This window comes from Nycticebus coucang, chromosome 12, assembly GCF_027406575.1.
Source record: "Nycticebus coucang isolate mNycCou1 chromosome 12, mNycCou1.pri, whole genome shotgun sequence".
In the NCBI taxonomy this organism is placed as follows: domain Eukaryota; kingdom Metazoa; phylum Chordata; class Mammalia; order Primates; family Lorisidae; genus Nycticebus; species Nycticebus coucang.
The window spans coordinates 80,903,867-80,927,320 of record NC_069791.1 but is presented as its reverse complement, the minus strand read 5'-3'; the positions used below and the strand labels follow the sequence as shown (position 1 = coordinate 80,927,320).

At 43.9% G+C, this 23,454-nt stretch overlaps 3 protein-coding genes across 5 annotated transcripts in view; all 3 read left to right on the top strand.

The window, feature by feature from the left end:
• Positions 1-2,479, top strand: part of ZNF713 (zinc finger protein 713) — a 94,262-nt gene extending 91,783 nt beyond the window's left edge. The window contains exon 5 of the mRNA XM_053555101.1: positions 2,356-2,479. The gene's annotated coding sequence lies outside the window, so the exon portion shown is untranslated. The remainder of the gene's footprint in view (positions 1-2,355) is intronic.
• A 74-nt stretch (positions 2,480-2,553) lies between these two features.
• MRPS17 (mitochondrial ribosomal protein S17) lies at positions 2,554-5,797 on the top strand. Of its 3 annotated transcripts, none has more exons than XM_053555194.1 (3): positions 2,554-2,653; positions 3,198-3,337; positions 5,444-5,797. In XM_053555194.1, the coding sequence occupies exons 2-3, from the start codon at positions 3,215-3,217 to the stop codon at positions 5,711-5,713; spliced, it is 393 nt and encodes a 130-aa protein (XP_053411169.1). In that variant the 5' UTR covers positions 2,554-2,653; positions 3,198-3,214; the 3' UTR covers positions 5,714-5,797. The 3 variants fall into 3 exon arrangements, with proteins under 3 accessions (XP_053411169.1, XP_053411170.1, XP_053411171.1); XM_053555195.1 differs by lacking the exon at positions 2,554-2,653 and adding an exon at positions 2,688-2,922; XM_053555196.1 differs by lacking the exon at positions 2,554-2,653 and adding an exon at positions 3,097-3,121.
• Positions 5,798-9,186: 3,389 nt separating this feature from the next.
• The window catches only part of NIPSNAP2 (nipsnap homolog 2), a 34,247-nt gene continuing 19,979 nt past the window's right edge, over positions 9,187-23,454 (top strand). The window contains exon 1 of the mRNA XM_053555162.1: positions 9,187-9,392. Coding sequence (XP_053411137.1) covers positions 9,301-9,392 — 92 coding nt within the window. The 5' untranslated portion in view covers positions 9,187-9,300. The remainder of the gene's footprint in view (positions 9,393-23,454) is intronic.

The following is a 23,454-nucleotide window of genomic DNA, read 5'->3' as shown; positions in this document are numbered from 1 at the left end:
ATCCCAGAGAGAGGACACACTGCCAATCTGTCCCTTCCACACAGAAGTCTCAAAGAATTGTTTAATTATGATCTTTTTCTGGTGAGGAGAATATAAATTTAAGTGTGACATGTGCACTAGAATGTTTATCGCAGCTAAATTCACAATTGCCAAGATGTAGAATCAATCCAAATAACTGTTAACCCATGAATGGATTAATAAACTGTGGTATACGTACATCATGGAATACTATTCAGCAAAAAAGATGGAAACTTCATATCTTTTATATTAACCTGGGTAGAGTTGGAAAACATTCTCATTAGTAAAGTAACACAAGAATGGAAAAGCAAGGCATGCCCGTAATCCTAGACTCCGGGAGGCCAAGGCAGGTGGATTGCCTGAACTCAGGAGTTTGAGACCAGCCTGAGCAAAGCAAGACCCTGTCTCTACAGATAGAAAACCTAGCTAGGTGTTGTGGCAGGTGCCTGTAGTCCCAGCTACTCAGAAAGCTAAGACTACAGAATCACTTGAGCCCAAGACTTCAAGGTTGCTGGGAGCTATAATACCACACACTCAACCCAGGGTGACTGAGTGAGACTCTGTTTAAAAAAAGAAAAAAGGAAAATCAAGAATCCAGTGTACTCAATACTAATATGAAACCAGTAGATGAACAAATACACATCCACACAAGAGAAAAACACAACTAAACTCAAGTGGGGGCAGGGGGATAGGGAAGGAGAGGTATTGGCGTCTCCTCACCTAATAGGCACAATGTAAGGGTATACGGCACACCTCCTGGGTGAGGGGCACAACTACAACTTGGACTCTACATAACAAATGCAAACAATGTAACCTAATTGTACCCTCATATTAATCTAAAATTAATTTAATTAATTAAATAAAAAATAAATTTAGGTACCCAAGAGGGAGTAGGAATGAGGCTCTTCTTCTAGGTCCTAATGTTTCCTACTTTGCTTCCAACGTTTCCCTCTTTACTTCCCAAAAGTTTGCTTGGGGGCAAAGAATTAGGCTTTTCAAAATTTAAGACACAGGATCATCTGATTCAACCAACTTGGTAGATGAAGATTCTATCACTGAACCACCAGTGCAGAACCACCAAGAGAGGTCCTTTCTGCCTAGGGCCAGCAATCCAAGCTGGCCCTAGGCAGAAAGGACCTCTCTTGGCCAAGCTGAATGTTCTTCCCACTCTGCTTTTTCAGATGAGCCACCTTGGACCAAAGCTTGTCTGTTTTTGAAAGACCTCACTAAAAAGCTGCAAGAAGCAGCCAACCGGGGCGGTGCCTGTGGCTCAGTCCATAGGGCGCCAGCCCCATATACCGAGGGTGGCGGGTTCAAACCCGGCCCCGGCCTAACTGCAACCAAAAAAAAAATAGCCGGGCGTTGTGGCGGGCGCCTGTAGTCCCAGCTACTCGGGAGGCTGAGGCAAGAGAATCGCTTAAGCCCAGGAGTTGGAGGTTGCTGTGAGCTGTGTGAGGCCACGGCACTCTAACGAGGGCCATAAAGTGAGACTCTGTCTCTACAAAAAAAAAAAAAAAAAAAAAAAAGAAGCAGCCAACCACAAGCCAGTATGCTAAATTAGCTATCTTTGGTCTAAGACCAGACACTCTTCCAAATTTGAATTACATGAAATTACCATCTTATTCAACCAGAGTTTTGGAGCCATGGAGTGAGGGAGGGAACGGGAGATGGTGTTGATTAATCAAGTTTTCTCTCTCCCCAAAGTAAGGCATTCCTTTCTCAAAGCTCCCATTACCTGCGCCTGTTTTATAATTGCTTTTTTCTTTATCTGTCTCTATTACTGTGGGCCTTTGAGAGTGAGAGTTCCTTTTTATTCATCTCTTTGCCCCCTCCCCACCCCGTGGATAGTTTCTGACAATAAGGGTTCATAAATTTTTGTGAAGCAATGAGTATGGAATCGACTAATACCTGGATGAATTATTTTCCCAGGCTTCTCTCACCAGTTGCTAAGATGTTTCAATAGTCAAAGAAGATTCACTACGCCTGTATTTTGGCTCTCATGTTGTCTGTTCCAGTAGCTTATTGTATGCTGTTTCTCTTAGCAATTTCCAAACTAAAGCCTAATACTGTGTATTCACAAACTGCCCTCTGAGAAGGCATTGTCAGACAGTCTGCTTGGCCCATAATTGGCACACATCTTCTAGATACCTACAGCACACTTCCTTTCATCTCACAGAAACTGAGAAATAACTAAAATTTCACACTAAAAACAAACATCTACACAAGTTTATCTGAAAAGCTGCTGTAGGTGATAGAAATGATTGTGATCTAAATGATTCAGCATTTAGAACCTGAAGTTTCAATGTGTGATGAATAAAAGTTCCTTTGATTTGGAAGGCCTTGTCCAGTGTCTTGGAGATCACGGGAAGAAAAGAATACCAAAGGAAAGACCGAAACCTCCTGCGCCACGGTAGGCTCGCGGAGAGAGGAGAAGCCAGAACACCCACAAGCTCCCGAACACCCCGCCGCCGCGGTTGGATTTAAGGTAGAGTCTTGCCCTTAACTCCGCCCACGGCTCCGGGACCTGCGGCAGAGGAGAGGGGCGGTCTGGGGCGGAGCTGACTGCGTGCGGCGTGACGTCATCACGCTCCAGCCCGAGTTCTGCGGTCACGTGGCTGCTCAAAGCTTTGTGGAGGTGAGCGCGGACTGGGTACTTCTGCTATTGGGGGTGGTTTTGGGGACCCCAAGCGCCCCCAAACCTCCCGGTGAGAGCCTGCTGAGCGAGTCGAGTCACCTGACCTTAGGGTTGCCCTGGGCTGGAGGCCATTCACCCCAACCGGCCCCCGGGATAGACGCAATATTAACTGATCCCTGAAGCAGCCCTAAATCCGGCGCTGGGGAGGACACTACCGCAGATCTGCCAAGGGCTCGCGTGCCACGAGTAGACAGGCAGTGAGCTTTTGGGTAAGACCGCCCAGCGAGGATGAGAGAAGTAAGGGACACCAGGCATAGCTAGCGTTTATTCGCGACATTGAGCCCCTCACGGGTTGAATCTTCAAACACTCCTGTGAATAGGACCTGTTATTCTCATTTTCAGAGGGGGACACTGAGCATCTCTAAAATGGTGATTCCAGGAAGCTAACAAAAGCTGTTTCTGAATTTGGTCAGTTCTCGTGACAGAATTCATTTGGTGAGTCATAATCACCAGAATATTAAACTTTGAGAACTTTGCTTTTCAGGTGACCAAAGCCACATAATGTCTACAGTTCGTTCATCCGTCCATGCCAAATGGATTGTGGGGAAGGTGATTGGGACAGCAATGCAAAAAACTGCTAAAGTGAGAGTGACCAGGCTTGTTCTGGATCCCTATTTATTGAAGGTGAGGAGCACTCCTTTTTTCAGGTGGCTTTAGTAAATCACCAAAATGTTCTGGGTTCTCAGCAGAAGAACATTTCCCTGTCACTAAAGGTGTGTTGAGCATATGCTTTAAGCTAGACAGTGTGCTGCTCTGTGGGTATAACATGGCTCATACTCATATTCCAAGAAAATAGTGTTGCTGTAGTCATTCCATATGCAAAGTACTGTAGGAGCAGAGAACAGGACACCTCATTCTTTCCTCCCAGGTTGCTGTAGGAGAGCATCCTTAGTTAGGAGACATGTAAGCTGAATCTCAAATAAGATTTTATCCAGAGGACCAGGTAGGAGGAAGTCATTCCAGCCATGATGAATAGTATGTGGAAATTCATTTATAGTGGTAGGGCATAACATTCTACAGGAACAGCAAGTAGCGTGGCAAGGTTGAGCCCAGAGCTTGGCACTTATTGAATGAATGACAAGGACAATTAGAGCTGGACTGTGAAGGGACTTGTGTGTTTTGGATTTAATCCTTTAAGCAAAGGAAGGACGAACTTGGAAACAGGGATAGAGATGAAGACTGAAGGTAAAGGAGGCTATTGCCAAAGTCCAGAATGGAGATGATAAGGACCTGAACTGAAGATGGTGCAGTGGAGATGGAGGAGAAAAAAGATTTTAGGAAGAAGGGACAGAGTAATGGATTTGTTAAATGTGCAAAGAGGAAGAGATAGTCAGGGATGGTTTCTGCATTCAAGGTTGTTCACACAGGCAAGTAAAAATGCTGTTAATTGACTCACATCAAAACCACAGGAGCGGACAGCGCTTGTGGCTCAGTGGGTAGGGCTCTGGCCCCATATACCGAGGGTAGCAGGTTCAAACCCAGCCCTGGCCAAACTGCAACAAAAAATAGCTGGGCATTGTGGTGGGCTCCTATAGTCCCAGCTACTCGGATGGCTGAGGCAAGAGAATTGCCTAAGCCCAAGAGTTGCACGTTGCTGTGAGGTGTGACACCCTGGCATTCTACCAAGGGCAATAAAGTAAGACTCTCTAAAAAAAAAAAAAAGAAAAAAAAACTACAGGAGCAAGCCAAAAGTGATGACATGATCTTTGGCCTCAGAAGACCTTGCTTTGAATACTGACTCTGTCGTTTACCAGCTGTGCATATTACTTAACCTTGATGAACCTGTTGTCATTTGTAAAATGGCAATACCTATCACAGCGGATTGTTGTAAAGAATAGAAGTTTTTTGTTAACATTTGTGGCTTATTTGCACTAAATACTTTGAGCCAGGCAGAGCTAAGTGCTTTATGTATATATTTTAATGTTGAATCTCTTGATAACTTGAGAGGTGCAGATATTAGAGCCTTGTTTTATGGTGGAAAAAACTAAATTGGAGTGGTTAAGTGACTGACATCCCTAATGATGTGAGTAATGGATTTAAAGGCTGGAGAGAAGGCTTCAGTAGGAAGGACTGGTTTAAGTCAATAATTTTTAACTGGTACTATGAGAAGATCTTAGGTGTGCCATGAAAAATTTTAAAGATGATTAAATTATTTTCAAAAGAATTTCCAAAGCATGGTAGTATATATTTTTTTACTCTTCTTTTTGGTCAACATAATTTAAGTGTGCTGCAGAAGTTTTAACTAGAGGGTCAAGTGTGCTGTGAGATAAAAAAGTTGAAAACCACTGGTTTAAGTAGTGTAGAGAGAGGTGGTAATTGATGCATGTAGGGAAAGAGTATTGAAGGGAATAGAGGAGAGCTTGGGGATAGCATCTGCTCTAGAAAAATAATTGGCTGTTTTCCAAAATTAAGCAGCTACTTTTTTTTTTTTTACTAGAAGTTTTCTTAAGTATCTTAATATCTTTTCCCAAGTCCTGGCTTGTTTTCTATGCATTACTTTTTATATTCTATACTGCTTTGCCAGATCACAGACGAATGGTTTGTTTATTTATCAGAACTACTGATTTAGGCCAAGCGCCTGTAATCCCAGTGCTCTGGGAGGCTGAAGCAGGTGGATTGCCTGAGCTCCCAGGTTCAAGACCAGCCTGAGCAAGAGCTAGACCTCAAGAGCTAGACCTCGTCTCTAAAAATAGACAAACTATTGATTTGTTCCTTTCCTTCTCTCAACAGTATTTTAATAAGCGGAAAACCTACTTTGCTCATGACGCTCTTCAGCAGTGCACAATTGGGGATATCGTGCTTCTCAAAGCTTTACCTGTTCCACGAACGAAGCATGTGAAACATGAACTGGCTGAGATCATTTTCAAAGTTGGAAGAGTCATAGATCCAGTGACAGGAAAACCCTGTGCAGGAACTACCTACCTGGAGAGTCCAGTCAGTTTGGAAACAAACCACCTAGCCAAAAATCTAGAAGAACTCAAAATCTCTTCCTCACAGTGAAGGAGGATTATAAGAAGAAACCAAAGGGAAAAATTTACATGTTTACTTTATGGAAAAAGAAATTTTTCTAAGTTTCATCACAAACCGTCCAGTTTCTCTTGTAGTATTTATGAAGTAGCTAAAAGTAGATGAAGTAAAGGGCTCGTTGTAATTTTCATAAGATTTGTGGCCACATTTCAAATCTTTTCAGTGGTCTTACTTTCACAATGCACTAAGTATGCCTAGCAATCTGCTGCATTTTTTGTGAGCTCACTGTTTTAGAAGGTATAGTGGTTTTCCTTTTTTCATTCAAAAAATGTTTCCTGAGCCTTTATTTTGAGGGAAGAAAGCCTTTTGGTATAAATAGATAAGGCCACAGTAAGTGAATATTTTTGATGGTATATATTCAAAATAAATTTAAACATTTTGGTTTCACCAATTCCATAGGCAAATTAGTCAACATGCTTGTGGCCAGACTTTTTTCAGATTAGGCTATATTAATAATGTCATGTAGAAAGTAAAATCTTAAAATTCTATGTCACTTCTCTTCTAGCTAGATTAAAAAGGAATGAGTTCCTAAAACTTACCAGATTGATTAAATTGTAGGACCTTGCACACATGCATTTGAGTTGGAGAGTGAGTTTTACTGCTATTCATTAATAAATTATGACAATTTAGATTTTGACTTGAAACATTAAGCTACATAGTTTTCTGGCTTTTAGAAAGAGACTTGGGCATATTTCAAATTTAAACGTGTATTGTATAAACACAGGGTTTCAATAGTGATCAAGGGCATTGTCTACCTTCTCAGGGCTCATAATCTAGTGGGGGAGGTACACCCAGGTGCCTTCATAGCAAACAGGACCACATGGATTGGGAGAGTAGGGTAACCTCCCAGGAGAGATGAATGTTAAAACTGATTTTTTTTTCCTGGGGGTGGGGGTGACAAGAGTCTCAAGCTGTCGCCCTGGGTAGAGTGCTGTGGCGTCATGGGTCACAGCAACCTCCAACTCTTTGGCTCAAGCGATCCTTTTGCCTCAGTTTTCCTATTTTTAGTAAAGATGGGGTCTCGCTTTTGCTCATGCTGGTCTCAAATTCCTGAGCTCAAGCAATCTACCCGCCTCAGCCTCCCAGAGTAACTAGGATTACAGTCATGAGCCATGGTGACTGGCCTAGAACTGAATGTTAAAAGAGACTCCAATACTAGTAGATGAGGGTTGTGGGAGGGGCATTTCAGACAGAAAAGGGAATGTAAATTTATCAGATTGTGAAAGAAAGCATAACCAGGGATTCTGAAAGCTGGTGAGGATTACTGGTGTGGAACAGGGATGGAACTCAGAAATAAACAGGAGTTACTCTGTAAGTAATGGTACATTAAGATTTTAAAAATAATGATATAATTAGATTTTCATCATTGCCATTCAAAAACCAGTCTTAAGACCTAAATTAAGTTGCTTAGGGAAGATGAAATACTAGGTAACTATTGTTCCAAGAATGACTTTCAGTTTGGTGCCTGGGTGAGTGGAAGTGGGGGAGCATCTTAAGAGTACGTAAGTCAGGCGGCGCCTGTGGCTCAGGGAGTAGGGCACTGGTCCCATATGCCGGAGGTGGCGGGTTCAAACCTAGCCCCGGCCAAAAACCAAAAAAAAAAAAAAAAAGTACGTAAGTCTCTGACAGTTGGGCCTGTGTAGTGCTGATAGCCAGGAAGGGTTCATGCAGAGCATCTCAGGCACCTACAGGTGGTTATTCCAGAAAATGATGACACCTGTGCCATCAGCTGTGGGCCAGAGTTCACGCCATCTCAAATATTTAAAATGCTTTATAATGGTATCATTTTTATTTCTTTTTGCAGCTTTTGGCCGGGGCTGGGTTTGAACCCGCCACCTCCAACATATGGGGCCGGCACCCTACTCCATTGAGCCACAGGCGCCACCCAGTATCATTTTTATTTAAACGAAGTTTTTTCCTAAAAGTTTTGATGTAAAAATGTGCTCCAGGGAGACTTGCTGAGTTTATTCTGTTTGAGTGCCCTAACGCCACACACTTGTGAGACTAGAGTGCCTCCTTGGGTTAATGGAACACTAAAGTGAATGACACGTGGAGGAAAACAATGCAGAATAAGCAGCCTAATGCTAAATAACAAAAGCCAGGTCAGGGTCAGCAAAGAAATGTCTAGTTACAAAGTGCACATTTCAGGAGAATAGATTTGAGAAATTGGGGAAATGTGTGAGAAAGTCACAGGGGCTCATCTGCACTTGACGAGCCTTGTTCTGTAGAAATGGCACAAGCCCATGCCGTCCTGGGAAGAACGTACTTCTACCTCTCTCTTGGGTCTACACAGCCTTACTAAGCATCCCCTAGTTGAGGTCAGGAATTCCCTGGGCTATAGCCTCTGGCTCCCAGGGACAAGTCCCTTTCCTGGTCTGGGGCAAATCTGGTAGCCACCCATCCTGCATCCAGAGAGTCTAGCTCTGTTCTCCGTGGTGGCCCCTTTCCATATTAACATGTTCAAAGTCTTACCCAGTCAGAAAACTCCTGCACCCCAAGAGTACCAGCTTCAGAGAACTCAGTCCGCAAACTCATTCTCTTCCCCCAACCCTCTTATGCAGAGACCCCCATATCCTGCGCTGGCCTCCCTGGAATGCTCTCCTTAGCAGCTGCACACTGTTCTCCCTGGTTCTCTTCCTCATCTCAGTGTCTAGCTCCTTTTTGCTCATCTGGTCTTGGTTACAGTTTTCATAGTTACATTTTGGCTCTTTTATCTTCCCGCAGGATACATTTTTTTCCCTATGCAACATCACCTGGACACACGCCTTTACTTAAATTTTCTTTTGCCAGAGACGTCCTTCCACTGCTCAGCTCTTCCCTTGGGACCCAGGTATCCTGGCTGCTCCTCTGGGAAATTTTTAAAGGTCTATTCTCCACCCCAACTGCAGACTCTCCTGCGCTGGTTGGGCGCCTTGTGAATCTCTCCCATTTCAATCGGACACACTTGGTCTGATTACCATTTCACATTCTGTCCCCACTAGATAGACTGGGACGGTGTGAGAGCGGGTCTGCGGCCTACGCCTATCAGTGCTGAAATGAACGGGAACGATGTGGTCGCGAGACCACAAGAGAATTTCAGTGTGTTTCCATTCAGAATGCTTTTAATAGAGTGTTAATTTTTTTGGAAATGGTAATGTATTCACATGATACAAAATTAAAACGATATTCGGGAGAAGTTCCCCTCCTGCCCCCTCTCCCCCAGGCAGGTTCTGGGTTCCCCTCGGAACAGTGCTACTCTTCTATGTGGAGCTGTCCGTGCACATTCAAGCCTTGCCCATGCAAGGCCTGTTCTGGTCACCGAGCTCCTTTCGCTAGAAATGATGGGTCTCGCGACTGCGTCCCCTGGGGCTTCGCACTCCCTCCTCCCAGCGGCCGGGCCTGGGACACCCGCTCTGCGGGGCTCACGGCCGCGCCCTGCTCCCCCTGGTGGCGGCGCCCAACGCTGCAGCGACCGCGCGCCCGCCCCGCCCTAGCCTTGTCGGGGCCCGGCCGGGGGAGGGGTCGCGGCGGCGGCGTCAGTGGCGGCGCCCGGGCGGTGGGAGCCCAGGCGCCGGAGCAAGATGGCGGCGCGAGTGCTGGGGGCCCACGGAGCGGCCTGGGCCGGGGGCCTCCTGCGGCAGACCACCCCCTGCAGCCTCCTGCCCGGGTTCCGGTGAGCAGCGCCCCCCTTTCCAGAAGCGGCCGGGGAGGGGCTGCAGCGGGGCAGTGGGCGTGGGGTCTCCGACGCCGGTCTCTGGCCCGGCCGCACTCCCACCGGCGGGAGCCGAGGGCGCGGGCGGAAGGATCGGGGCGGGCCGGAGCCTCGGCGGGGGTTGGAGTGCCTTCCCCGTCCACCGTGCTCAAGGTCACCGCAGGGATGGGCCCGGGCCCGGCCCCGCCCTCGCCGGGGAAGGCGCTGGTGGTTCGGCTTGGAGGCCACGTCTACCCGTTGCGCCTCCCTGGCCTGCGGGACTTTGACCGGCGCGACCCGGGGCCGGGGCCAGGGCCAGGGCCGGGGCTGTAACCGAGCGCGCGCCCGAGGCTTGTAGGCCCCGGACGCGGCCTGCTGGGTTCCTGCCGGCGATGCAGAGAAAGCTGCGCGCCCGCTCAAAGCTCGGTGTCTTCTGCAAAGGACAATAGTACTACTTGCCTCTTAGGTGGTTGTGATAAAGAAAGAAAATAATGCATTGTCCCTGTAAGACCTCAATGAAGGTTGTGAGATCAAAGCACTCAGTCTTTGACTTGAATTTTAAAGCAGATAGTGGATCAAAAAGTATAATTATCATTACTGAGTATTTAGGCCTTGGGTTCATATTTAAACTTTTTGTTTCTAACCTCAATGGGTTAGATGGTTGTCTGAATCCATCACCTTGACATGGCCATGTACTTTTTCCACATTCAAAAACCAAATAAATGCTTTCTTGTTTCCATTACTTTGGGTAACTTAAATTACCCCAAAGAACAAAAGAACTATCTGTTTATTAGACTCTTACTATGGGCCAGGAAGCTTTATAATATGGTTTATTTCATTCCATCCTAATAGCAATTTTAAGAAGTAACATCAGCGTCTTAAAAGATGAGGAGATGGAACCTCAGAGACACACATAATTAGAAAAAGCATTTGAACCCAAGTTTGTAGGCTCCAGTTCATTATTCTTCCAGAGGTGATGCTCAATTTGTATGCCCAAATTATTTCAATTTGATGTTTATGTTTCCAGATCACCTTCCTTTTATTTGTATGATTATTCAGCATCTAGATGTGTCTTATTTTTTATGGGCCCTTGAAATTTGAATTTTCTTCTTTCTAAAAGAAAGCTGAAACTGATAGTGTTTGCTCAACATACTTGCCAAGCATTAAGCTAGTGAACTTGAGAGTTGGACCTGGGTCTACTCAATACCCTCACTTCCCCCAGGACCAAATGTTTACCTTGGAGTCCTATCTCCATCTGACCTGTTGGTTCTCTGAGATATGTCATGGAAGATACAACATGAGTTTTATTCTAAGAGTTGTGGAAAGACACAGGTATAACATGATCTGATCTGTGTTTTTAAAAGACGAATCTGAATTTGGATAAGGAACAGAGTCAAAGTTTATGGCCAACTGAGTGGATGCTGGTACTGTTATAACTATTATATGGTTATTATGAGCAGTCATGATGTGCCTGGCATTGCTGGCTGTTGGAAAACATAGGTAAATAAGGCCATCCAGGTGGAGATGGGGTGGGGAAGGAATCCAGAGCAGATTAGAACTTGGTAAAGTTTGAGAAAGCTGGGTGCTATTCAAATGGAAATGCCAAATAGGCGGTTGGCTACAGGATTCCTCAAAGGAGATATCTGGGCTGCAGGTGACATTTGGGAGTTGTCAGCATATAGGAATGGTAAATGTTGATAGATACATGAGTTTTGTTATACTATTTGATTTGATTGAAATTTTTCATCCTACATTTTAAAGCTGTAGGAATGAATAAGATTGCTTGAAGAGAGAGTATAGAGAAAAAGCTGAGAAACAAGCCCTGGGATGTACCAGCATTTACAGGCTGGATATAGGAGGGGGTACTGGGAAGGTCACTTTTATGTGACTGTTGCCAGGAGAAGTATTTCAAGGAGTGATTAGTTGAGTTAGATGCTGCCAAAGGTTAAGTAAAATGACAGAAGAAAACAGGATTTGCCAGGAGAGGTGTTGTGGGTAACCTTGGAAGATGAGTTTCCAAAAGGAAGGGAGAAAGTCTTCTGAGACCAGCACCAGGCCCCAAATTCCCAGCTGCTTACAGTGTAACATTGCACTAGTGTCCCATGGCTGCTCAAAGGGCTTATGTGCCCAGGATTTAGCACATCGTCCTCCTACAAGGTCTGCTTTCCTGGGTTTTCTCTTCCCAGTAATGGAACATCTTACTTTCAGTGGCCCAGGCCAAAAGCCAGGTCTTCCTCAACCCCATCCTTTTCTTCTTCCTCCCATCTCGTTGTCAAATCTGTCAGTTCTGCCTGTAAATGTGACTTCTCCATCCTCACTACCCAGTTCAACCCTCAGTGACACTCTTCTGTATTCCTGTGAAGACTGTGGATTTGAACCCCTTGGTGAAGGGGACTACTAAAGGATTCTTTTTTTTTTTTTCTTTTTGGAGACAGAGTCTCAAGCTCTGTTGCCTTGGGTAGAGTGCCATGTCATCATCATAGCTCACAGCAACCTTCAATTCTTGGATTCTTGAGCTCAAGCTATCCTTGCCTCAGTTATTTCTATTTTTAGTAGAGATGGGGGTCTTGATTTTTGCTCAAGCTGGTCTCAAACTTGTGATCTCAAGTAATCCACCCACCTTGGCCTCCCAGAGTGCTAGGATTACAAGAGTGAGCCACCGATCCCAGCCAGGACTACTAAAGGGTTCTAAGAGGACATTTTCCTTTTAGAAAGATCTCCATGACCATGAACCTTGGCTTTATCTTAATCCCCATCCCCCTGCCAAGAAATTTTTATTTTTCCTAGATGTGATGATAGCATTGTGGTTTTGTTTTTGTTTTTGTTTTGAGACAGTCTTACTATGTCACCCTGGGTAGAGTGCCCTGGCGTCACAGCTCACAGCAACCTCAAACTCTTGGGCTTAAGCAATTCTCTTGCTTCAGCCTCCCGAGTCGCTGGGGCTACAGGCACCTGCCACAATGCCCAGCTATTTTTTGTTACAGTTGTCTTTGTTGTTTCGCTGGCCCGGGTTGGGTTCGAACCTGCCAGAGTTGGTGCATGTGGCTGGCTCTGTAACTACTGTGGTACGGGCACTGAGCCCGCATTGTGGTTTTGTCTTTGTTCTTAGGAGATGCGTGATGAAGTATTTAGGGATGAAAACCCATTGGTCTATATTTTCTTTTTTTTTCTTTTCAAGAGACAGAGTCTCACTTTGTCACCCTCGGTAGAGTACCGTGGCGTCACAGCTTACCTCCAGCTCTTGGGTTTAGGTGATTCTCTTGCCCCAGCCTCCCAAGTAGCTGGGACTACAGGTGCCCACCACAATGCCCGGCTATTTTTTTGTTGCAGTTTGGCCAGGGCTGGGTTTGAACCTGCCGCCCTCGGCATATGGGGCCGGCGCCCTACTCACTGAGCCACAGGCGCCACCCACAGTTGTCGTTTAGCTGGCCTGGGCTGGGTTTGAACCTGACAACCCTTGGTGTATGTGGCTGGCGTACGTAACCACTGTGCTACAGGCACTGAACTTGTTTGTCCTATTTCAACTTCTCTGTGTTTGAAGTTTTTCAAAATTAAAAAATAGGGAAACAGGTCTTCATAGATCAATGTGGAAGACAGATTTTGCGGGGTTGGTAGGTGGTTTAGTGGTAGGGAGGGGAGTCAGGTAGCTACTGCTGAAATGCAAGACTCTTCTCTCCCCCTGGCCTGTGCTTCTTCCCAATGCAGTCTTTGCAAACTCCTGGCTTTGGCAGTTACCAGTCCTGCCTTACTCCCATGGGTGTCTACCTGACAGACTGCACCTCATGTTTCAAGATTTCTGCTCAAAACGTACTCCTCCAGGGACTTGGTCTCCAGGCTGACTTGCATGCCATTTCCTCTGTCCCCTCCCCTACCACAACCACAACCTTGGATCTCCATCAAATAGATTATCTTACTTTGGGCTGTGATCATGTTTGTCTATCTGCTCCCACCAGCAAACTGAGCTCTGTGAAGGCAGGGTCAGCTTCATCCTTGTATCCTCAGCCTGACAGGTGCAGTGCATAGTCAATGAGTATTTGATGATCAAATGAATGATGCCCTCTACACTACTGCTGCCTCACCCTCTGATCTCAGTGTTAAATCTTTTCGCATTGATTTTCTCTGACTGAACCATAGCACCATCTTCCATACCTGGTCAGAACCCATGTCTCATCCTTTTTACCTCAAGAGTGTCTTTTGAATGTACTCCTGTCCCTTCATCTCCACTGCCATCTTCTTAACCCAGGACCATCCTTTGGTCCATCCAGTGAGTATTTATTGAATGCCTCCTTTTGCTGGCCATGGCAACTAGTGGGGAACCCGAGAGCTATGCTCCTGGCCTTTATTGTACAGTCATCTGCCACTACTGCCAGGCTGCTTTTTTACATGTAGACCTTTTTTGAAAACTTGCCAGCATTGTACCATATACAGAATAAAGTTCAACTGATGGGCATGGTGCACAAGAGTCTGCTTAACCCCCTCTTTGCCCTCCCATAATACCTCTTACTGTCTTCCAGTACCCTGCTGAACTCTGCTGTTCTGGAAATACGCCATTCACTTTCATGACTCCATACCCCTGTACATGTCATTTCCTCCCACCAGAATTATCACCTGCCTTTTCCACCTTTTTTGTTTTGCCCTCCAAAACAGCCAGAATGTCTCTGCTGTTTCTCCCATGCCAAGCTAATGATATATGTGGGTGTCTGTGTGTATATATACACAAGTTTATAGTGTCTGTGGTCATTCTGGCTGTTTATTGGTAGGTTTTTGCTACGAGACTGAACAGGCTGAGTTGTTTCTACTTTATATCCACAGAGCCTGGCACCTAATGCTTATTCTTTTTAAGGTCTAGTGTTTTGTATAATGTGCTGTTCCCTATCCTATGGCTCTGTAAAGTGCCACCTAACATATATATGTTATAAAGAGTCCTGATTTTGATCATTTTCACTGTCAGTTAGGAACCTAGGCCCAGTGCAGATCTTACCACTCTGACAGCTGTTGGCATGGTTACAACTTAAATGACTAATAGATTGGGCACAGCGTTAGTCATGTGACACACTGAAAAGATTTCATTTTGACAGTCACGGGGTCATACTGCTTTTCATGTTGAGACAGTTGCTATCCAAGTTCATAAGCAAACACCGCTCAGAAGTTCTGTGAGTATGCTTTGTTGGCTGTCTCTTAGTCCCATCCCATGCACCACTTATTTCGTTTACAAAGCATTTTCACATCCCTTACTTCATTTTACCCATCCTAAGGTAATCCCTTTGGTATTATTAAAATATGGAATGAATGAGTGTTCAGTTGGGGAGATTTCTCTTTTGGGGAGGCATCTCTTATTAGTGAAAATATTTTGAACTTCATAGTTAGATTTAGATTCATATTTTTATTTTGCCACTTTTTAGCTCAGGTCATTTAGCCTCTCTAAGTCAGTCTTTAAAATGTGATTATAACTACCTTGCTACAATAAATATCCAGTGTACTCCATGCTAATATGAAATCAATATATGAATAATTACATATCCATAAGAACAATAAAACACTAATGTAGTCCAATTTGGTGGTAAAGGGAAGTGGGAGAGGAAAGGGGGTGAATATATGGCGGAGGAGGGAGGGCATGAGGCAGGATCTCACTTTATATGCACATTGTGAGGGTGTATGACAGGCCCCCCGGGCGAGGGACATCTACAAATGGAACTTTACCCTACAGCTGAGAACAACGTAACTTCAAAATTGTACCCTCATATTAATTTGAATTTGAAAAACTAAAAAAAAAAAATACCTACCTTGCTAGGTTGTTTCAAGATTAAATGAGATGACATAAACTCGTTGGTCCAATCCCTAGCAGAAGTTTGTGGTTAACTTTTAATCCCCTTGAGTTATAAAGAAGAGGCAAAAACTTACTTTAGGATTTTTCCTCCCTCCAGATTAACTTGCCAATAATTCTTTAAGTGCCATAGAAATTAAATATAAGTAAATGCATAATATATGCATGTCTATGTATTTCTGGAAGGATGCATTAAAAACTATTGGTAAGGGGCTCGGTGCCCATAGCTCAGTGAGTAGGGCCCCAGCCACATATACTGAAGGTGGCAGGTTCAAGCCCGGCTTGGGCCCATTTCTGCTAAACATTGACAACTGCAACCAAAAAATAGCTGGGCATTGTGGTGGGCACCTGTAGTCCCAGCTACTCGGGAGGCTGAGGCAAGAGAATCACTTAAGCCTAAGAGTTTGAGGTTGCTGTGAGCTGTGACGCCATGGTACTCTACGGAGGGCGGCATAGTGAGACTCTGTCTAAAAAAAAAAAAAACTATTGGTAAGGGTTACCTTGATGAGTCTTTCTTTCCTTCCTTCCTTCCTCCCTTCCCTTCCCTTCCCTTCCCTTCCCTCCCCTCCCCTCCCCTCCCCTCCCCTCTCCTCCCCTCCACTCCCCTCCTCCATGGTAGAGTACCATGGCATCACAGCTCTCAGCAACCTTAAACTCTTGGGCTCAAGAGATTCTCTTACCTCAGCCTCCCAAGTAGCTGGGACTACAGGCACCCGCCACAATGCCCGGCTATTTTTTTGGTTGCAGTTGTCATTGTTGTTTAGCTGGCCCTGGCCAGGCTCGAACCCGCCAACCTTGGTGTATGTGGCTGGCGCCCTACTCACTGAGCTATGGGCGCCAAGCCCGCCCAGCTATTTTTTTATTATAGTTGTCATTGTTGTTTTGGCAGGCCCAGTCTGGTTTTCAACCCACCAACTCTGGTGTATGTGGCTGGTGCCCTAGCCGCTGAGCTACAGGCACCTAGCCAGTATTTCTTATTTTAAATGAAACTCCCTAGAATGATATTTTTTAGAAACTTTCATTATATTTATACTGCTTAATTGTTCATAATTATTATTCCTAAACCCTTACAATTTATTTAAGAAGAAAAAAAATTTTTTTTTTTTTTTTTTTTTTTTTAGAGACAGAGTCTCACTTTGTCGCCCTTGGTAGAGTGCTATGGCGTCAGAGCTCACAGCAACCTCATACTCTTGGGCGTAAGCGATTCTCTTGCCTCAGCCTCCCAAGTAGCTGGGAGTACAGGCGCCCACCACAATGCCCAGCTATTTTTTTGTTGCAGTTTGGCCGGGGCCAGGTTTGAACCCACCACCCTCAGTATATGGGGCCAGCACCCTATCCACTGAGCCACAGGCACTGCCTAAGAAAAAAAATTTTAACACAATTTCTGTTTAGTAAACTTCAAATCTGAAATAAATATAGGAATTATAAAAAGTCCTACAAGCAAATCTTAAAACTTTTTTTACTTTGCCTATCACTAATTTTATATACTTGGCATTTTGCTTTATGACACTATTAAACAAATACCCCCAAAATTTAAGACATTTTAAACAAATTGGCAAAATGTGTTTTATTGAAATAAATTTTATCATGCTACATTTGAAGAATTGTCTTCAGATTTGAGTTTATTGTTTATAATCAAAGTGAATTGAAAACAAATGAAAACCATGTGATGTTGTTTTTGCTAAAGAACTAATAGTTTCTATATGTAATTTCTCTTTAATTTTAGAAAACTTTGTTGACAAAATAGTTTTTAAAACTTTTTTTATTATTTCTTTTTTATTATTAAATCATAGCTGTGTACATTAATGTGATCATGGGGCACCATACACTGGTTTAATAGACCGTTTGACACACTTTCATCACACTGGTTAAAATAGCCTTCCTGGCATTTTCTTAGTTATTGTGTTAAGACATTTATATTCTACATTTACTAAGTTTCACATGTAGTTTTTAAAACTTTTAACCCATTATTATATACTAGGTGCTGTCCTGGCCTGTTCAAAACACTCGATTTTTATATACTTTAAGTGTATCTACGTGTTATCTAAGAGTACTGTGTGTATATTTTTGTACTTAACAATGTACAAAAGGAAGAAACTTTCTCCATAGTGTATGGAGAAAGCTATGTCTCTTTTCCCTCTGTCCTTCTAAGCCTCCCCAAAGTACACCACCATTAAATTTTCTTTTCTTTTCTGTTCTTTTTTGGAGACAGAATCTCATTGTGTCGCCCTCGGTAGAGTGCTCTGGCATCACAACTCACAGCAACCTCATACTCCTGGGCTCAAGCGATTTTCTTGCTTCAGCCTCCCAAGTAGCTGGGACTACAGGTGACTGCCACAACACCTGGCTATTTTTTGGTTGAGTTGTCATTGTTTAGCTGGCCTGGGCTGGATTCCAGCGTACCACCCTCGGTCCATGTGGCTGGCGCCGTAACCACTGTGCACAGGCACGGAGCCCCATTAAAATTTTAGCATATAGTAAAAGCAAAATGGAAGAATCGCCAACTTCTGTTTACAGATGCTATTTAGAACTATGTGTTTTTGTCCTAAGCACAGAAAAATTGCATGTATGAGTATTAACTTGTTACTTTGCTTGCTTAATGTAAGTTTGCTACTTTTTAATCATTGAAGGATTTGAATGCTTTTGTTTCTTTCTTTGTTTTTTTTTTTTTTTCTTTTTTTTGAGACAGTCTCATTATGTCAACCTTGGTAGAGTGCTGTGGTATCACAGCTCACAGCAACCTCAAACTCTTAGACTTAAGCAATTCTCTTGCCTCAGTCTCCCAAGTAGCTGAGACTACAGGCGCCCCCTACAAAGCCCAGCTATTTTTTTATTGCAGTGGTCATTGTTGTTTAGCTGGCTCTGGCCCGGCTTAAACCCACCAGCCTCAGTGCATGAGGCTAGTGCCATATCCACTGTGCTACAGGCACTGAGCTGCTTTTATGTTTCTTTTTTTTTCTTTTCTTTTTTTTTTTTTTTTGAGACAAGAGCCTCAAGCTGTTGCCCTGGGTTGAGTGCTGTGGCATCACAACTCAGAGCAACCTCCAATTCGTGGGCTCAAGCGATTCTCTTGCCTCTGCCTCCCAAGTAGCTGGGACTACAGGTGCCCGCCACAACGCCTGGCTATTTTTTGGTTGCAGCTGTCCTTGATGTTTGGCGGGCCCGAGCTGGATTCGAACCTGCCAGCTCAGGTGTATGTGGCTGGTGCCTTAGCGGCTTGAGCCATAGGCACCAAGCCTGCTTTTATGTTTCTTGATCATTATTTATAGGAAACTGTTTATTGCTGATTTTATACTTGCATATTTTATGTTTATAAGTTAACATTCAAAAATATTTTTATCTGGTTTCTATCCTGTTTAAAACAATACCCTATGGATTGACTTTTAAATTAAAAGAACATGTTTTAGGGAGAAAGTTGCTCTGTAATGTTTGGTCAGTAAAACAGCCCACCAAGTTGATTTTTTAAGCAGAAAAAGAAAAAGGCTATCAGTATAAAGTTTAATTTAGAGTACTGCTATTTCTAAAATACCTTTATTGAAGAAGAATAGAAATTTAGGCTCGGTGCCCATAGCACAGTGGTTTCAGCGCCAGCCACATACACTAAGGCTGGTGGGTTTCAAAGCCGGCCCGGGCCAGCTAAACAACAATGACAACTGCAATAAAAAATAGCCAGGTTTTGTGGCGGATGCCTATAGTCCCAGCTACTTGGGAGGCTGAAGCAAGAGAATCACTTAAGCCTAAGAGTTGGAGGTTGCTGTGAGCTATGATGCCATAGCACTCTTCCAAGGGCAACATAATGAGACTCTGTCTCAAAAAAAAAAAGAACAGGAATTTATATTATTGTAATATAGAATCCACAAGTTCATTTCTTGAGGCAGTGGGGAATTTGCCCTCATGAGAGTTTTCCTCGTTCCTTGTTTAAATTTCTAGTCCCTTTTTTTTTTTTTTTTGACTGAGGCTGGGTTTGAACCTGCCACCTCCGGCATATGGGGCTGGTGCCCTACTGAGCCACAGGCACCACCCTCTAGTCCCTTTTTTAGTACCTGGGGTTGCTAGCTCTTTTACTCTTAACTTTAGCCTGGCAGTGTCTATGTCCTTAAGCACATCTGTCAGACAGACTAGAAACACTGTAGTCTGTAGAAAATCCTCTAGTGTTTCTGTAGAGGTCTCCAAGAACAGATTACACTGACCTGTCAGCATCTGGACCTTGTTTTAAATCCATGGCTAAGATCCTGAGCATTTATCTTTGCTATTTGGAATTCCAGCACACTACCACTCCTGGTACCATATGGGTAAGGGCAGAAGAGACGTATGTGTGGGTCATTTAAAGGTCAAAACTATAGCCAGGCAACGTGGCTCATGCCTGTAATTCTAGCACTCTGGGAGGCCAAGGCCGGAGGATCCCTTGAGCTCAGGAGTTCAAGACCAACCTGAGTGGGCGGCACCTGTGGCTCAGTGAGTAGGGTGCCGGCCTCATATACCAAGGCCAAACTTTTGTTCAAACCCAGCCCCGGCCAAACTGCAACAAAAAGCCAGGTGTTGTGGCGGGCCCCTGTGGTCCCAGCTGCTCGGGAGGCTAAGGCCAAGAGCTGGAGGGTGCTGTGAGCTGTGACGCCATGGCACTCTACCAAGGGCGACAAAGTGAGACTCTGTCTCAAAAAAAAAAAAAAAAAAGACCAACCTGATCAAGAGCCATACCCTGTCTCTACAAAATACAGAAAAAAAATAACAGGTGTGGTGCTGGGCGTCTGTAGTCCTACCTACTCAGGAGGCTGACACAGAAGAGTGGCTTAAGCCCAGGAGTTGGAGGTTGCTGTGAGCTACAATGTGCCACTGCACTCCACCTGGAGCACAGAGTGAGACTCTGTCCCAAAAACAAAACCTTGAAGGGTAAGCTGTAATAGACCTGGCCAAAGTCAAGGTCACCAATTATAAAAAGAATTGTGCAGAGAGAAGGGGCATAGATTCAAAAGACTATATTCTGTGGGACATACAGAGGACATTCTGGAAAAGCAAAACTGAGCAGTGGTTGCTGGAGGTGGGAAGAGGGGTTATTACAAAAGGCAGGATTTTGGTGGTGAAGAAACTGTTCCATATCTTATTGTCGTGGTTAAATGACTTTATGTATTTTACAAAACTCATATAACTGTGCAAAAAAACAAAAAGTATATTTTACCATATGTAAATTTGAATAAAAGTGATGAAGATGATGGTGACAGAGTTTGTCATTTGATTGTGGTTATAAGAAGTTAGGCAGAGGCTCGGCGCCTGTAGCTCAAGCTGATAAGGTGCCAGCCACATACACCTGAGCTGGTGGGTTCGAATCCAGCCTGGGCCCGCCAAACAACAATGACGCTACAACCAAAAAATAGCCTGGCATTGTGGCGGGTGCCTGTAGTCCCAGCTATGTGGGAGGCTGAGGCAGGAGAATTGCTTGAGCCCAGGAGTTAGAGGTTGCTGTGAGCTGTGATGCCATGGCACACTCTACCCAGGGTGACAGCTTGAGACTCTATCTCAAAAATAAATAAGTAAAATAAAATAAATAAAAAAATCATGGTATTTAAAAAAAAAAAAGAAGAAGTTAGGCAGAGAATAAATCCCAACCAGATTCTGAAAAATCCTGTTTTCAGTGGTTATAGGAATTACCTATAGAGGGGTTTCTAAACATTCACTTTTAGATTTTTTAGCTCATTTTTAATCATAATTTATAATAATAAAAATAACATGTATATAGAAATTTTCCAAAAAGTCAAGAAAACCTACAATGAAAAGGAAAAATCTTTCTTCCCACCCCTTACCTTGTCATGTACCCCAGATGTAATCACTATTAACAATTTTCATATAGTACTGTCTGGGCTTTTTCCGCATTATTTATCTTAGAAATATCAACTGCACATTTCTAATTTTGAATGTTCCCTAATTTATTTGACCAATCCATACTAATGAGTATCCAAATTGCCTGTACCAGGAGAAAACTGGAAACAAGATAGTAATGAACGTTTTAGTATATTCATTTTTGTGTACTTATCTAAATATAGCTGCCTCTAGATCATAACTAGAAGTCTAATTATTGGACTGAAAGTCATACAAGGTTTCAGTTTTGATACAGATAATGCCACACTGCCCTCTAGGGAGGTCATAGACATTTGTCCTCCCACTGGCTGGCTTACGGGAGTTAAACATCCATTTAAAAAGTCATGGTTAAAGTATAGTTTATTAATTCAGTCAAATTTATCCTCACTTTCTGACAGTATTTGTAGTAGAAATTAAATTTATAAGATGAAAACTAGCAAATTATGTGTTAATAAAGTTTGTATTCTGAGGTTTTGGTGACAGTTAAAAATCTCAATTCTAAAGTTAATTTAGTTCAGGGTAAATTTTTTTTTTTTTTTTTTTTTGAGACAGAGCCTCAAGCTGTTGCCCTGTAGAGTGCTGTGGCATCACAGCAACCTCCAACTCCTGGGCTCAAGCAATTCTCCTGCCTCCACCTCCCAAGTAGCTGGGACTACAGGCGCCCGCCACAACGCCCGGCCATTTTTTTGGTTGCAGCCATCATTGTTTTGGTGGGCCTGGGCTGGATTCAAACCCGCTAGCTCAGGTGTATGTGGCTGGCGCCTTAGCCGCTAGAGCCACAGGTGCCAAGCCTCAGTAAAATTTTTTAAAGAAAGAATCTATTTGGGTGGCGCCTGTGGCTCAGTGAGTGGGGCGCCAGCCCCATATGCCGAGGGTGGCGGGTTCAAGCCCAGCCCCGGCCAAACTGCAACAACAAAAAAAATAGCTGGGCGTTGTGGCGGGCGCCTATAGTCCCAGCTGCTCGGGAGGCTGAGACAAGAGAATCACGTAAGCCCAAGAGTTAGAGGTTGCTGTGAGTCGTGTGACTCCACGGCACTCTACCCAAGGGCGGTACAGTGAGACTCTGTCTCTACAAAAAAAAAAAAAAAGAAAGAATCTATTTCATTTTCCCTGTATATTTTTTTAACTTTTTTTTTTTTTTTCTTTTTTGCAGTTTTTGGCCGGGGCTGGGTTTGAACCCACCACCTCCATCATATGAGGCCCGGTGCCTACTCCTTTGAGCCACAGGCACCACCCTTTTTTTTTCACTTTTTATTATGATAACATATGTACATATAAACATATAAAATCTGCCATTTTAACCATCTTACATATATAATTCAGTGGAATTAATTAAATTCACAGTGTTCCATCACTGCTATTTCCATACCAAAATTTTTTAATTTTGACAAATTATACATAATATTTACCATTTTAACCATTTTTTTTTAATTGCTGGGGATTCATTGAGGAAACCAGATTACACTGATTGCATTTGTTAGGTGAAGTCCCTCTTACAATTGTGTCCTGCCCCCAAAACATGTTAACCGTTTTTAAGTGTACAGTTCACTGGCATTCAGTATATTCACATCATTAGCAACCACCACCGTCCATCTTCAGAATTTTTTTCATCTTCCCAAACTGAAACTCTACCCATTAGACAATAGCTCCCATTCTCTCTCCCTACTGCCTGGCAACCAATATTCTACTTTCTGTCTCTATGAATTTGACTATCCATGTATATTTTTTCTCTGTCAAAAAGTGTTTTGGGGCTTGACACCTATAGAAGAGTGGTTATGGCACCAGCCACATACGCCAGAGCTGGTGGTTCAAACCCGGCCCAGGCATGCTAAAACAACAAAGGCAACTGCAACAAAAAATAGCTGGGCATGTGGCAGGCACCTGTAATCCCAGCTACTTGGGAGGCTGAGGCAAGAGAATCGCGTGAGCCCAAGAGTTTGAGGTTGCTGTGAGCTGTGACACCACGGCACTCTACCAAGGGTGACATAGACTCTGTCTCAAAAAAAAAAATAAAAATTAAAAAAAGTTCGGACGGCGCCTGTGGCTCAGTGAGTAGGGCGCCGGCCCCATATGCCGAGGGCGGCGGGTTCAAACCCAGCCCCGGCCAAACTGCAACAACAAAAAAAAAAAATAGCCAGGCGTTGTGGCGGGCGCCTGTAGTCCCAGCTGCTTGTGAGGCTGAGGCAAGAGAATCGCGTAAGCCCAAGAGTTAGAGGTTGCTGTGAGCTGTGTGACGCCACAGCACTCTACCCGAGGGCAGTACAGTGAGACTCTGTCTCTATAAAAAAAAAAAATTAAAAAAAGTTCTTTGGAGGAGGGAAAAATACATAACACAAATTGATAAACATGGGAATTCTCTTAGGAGTG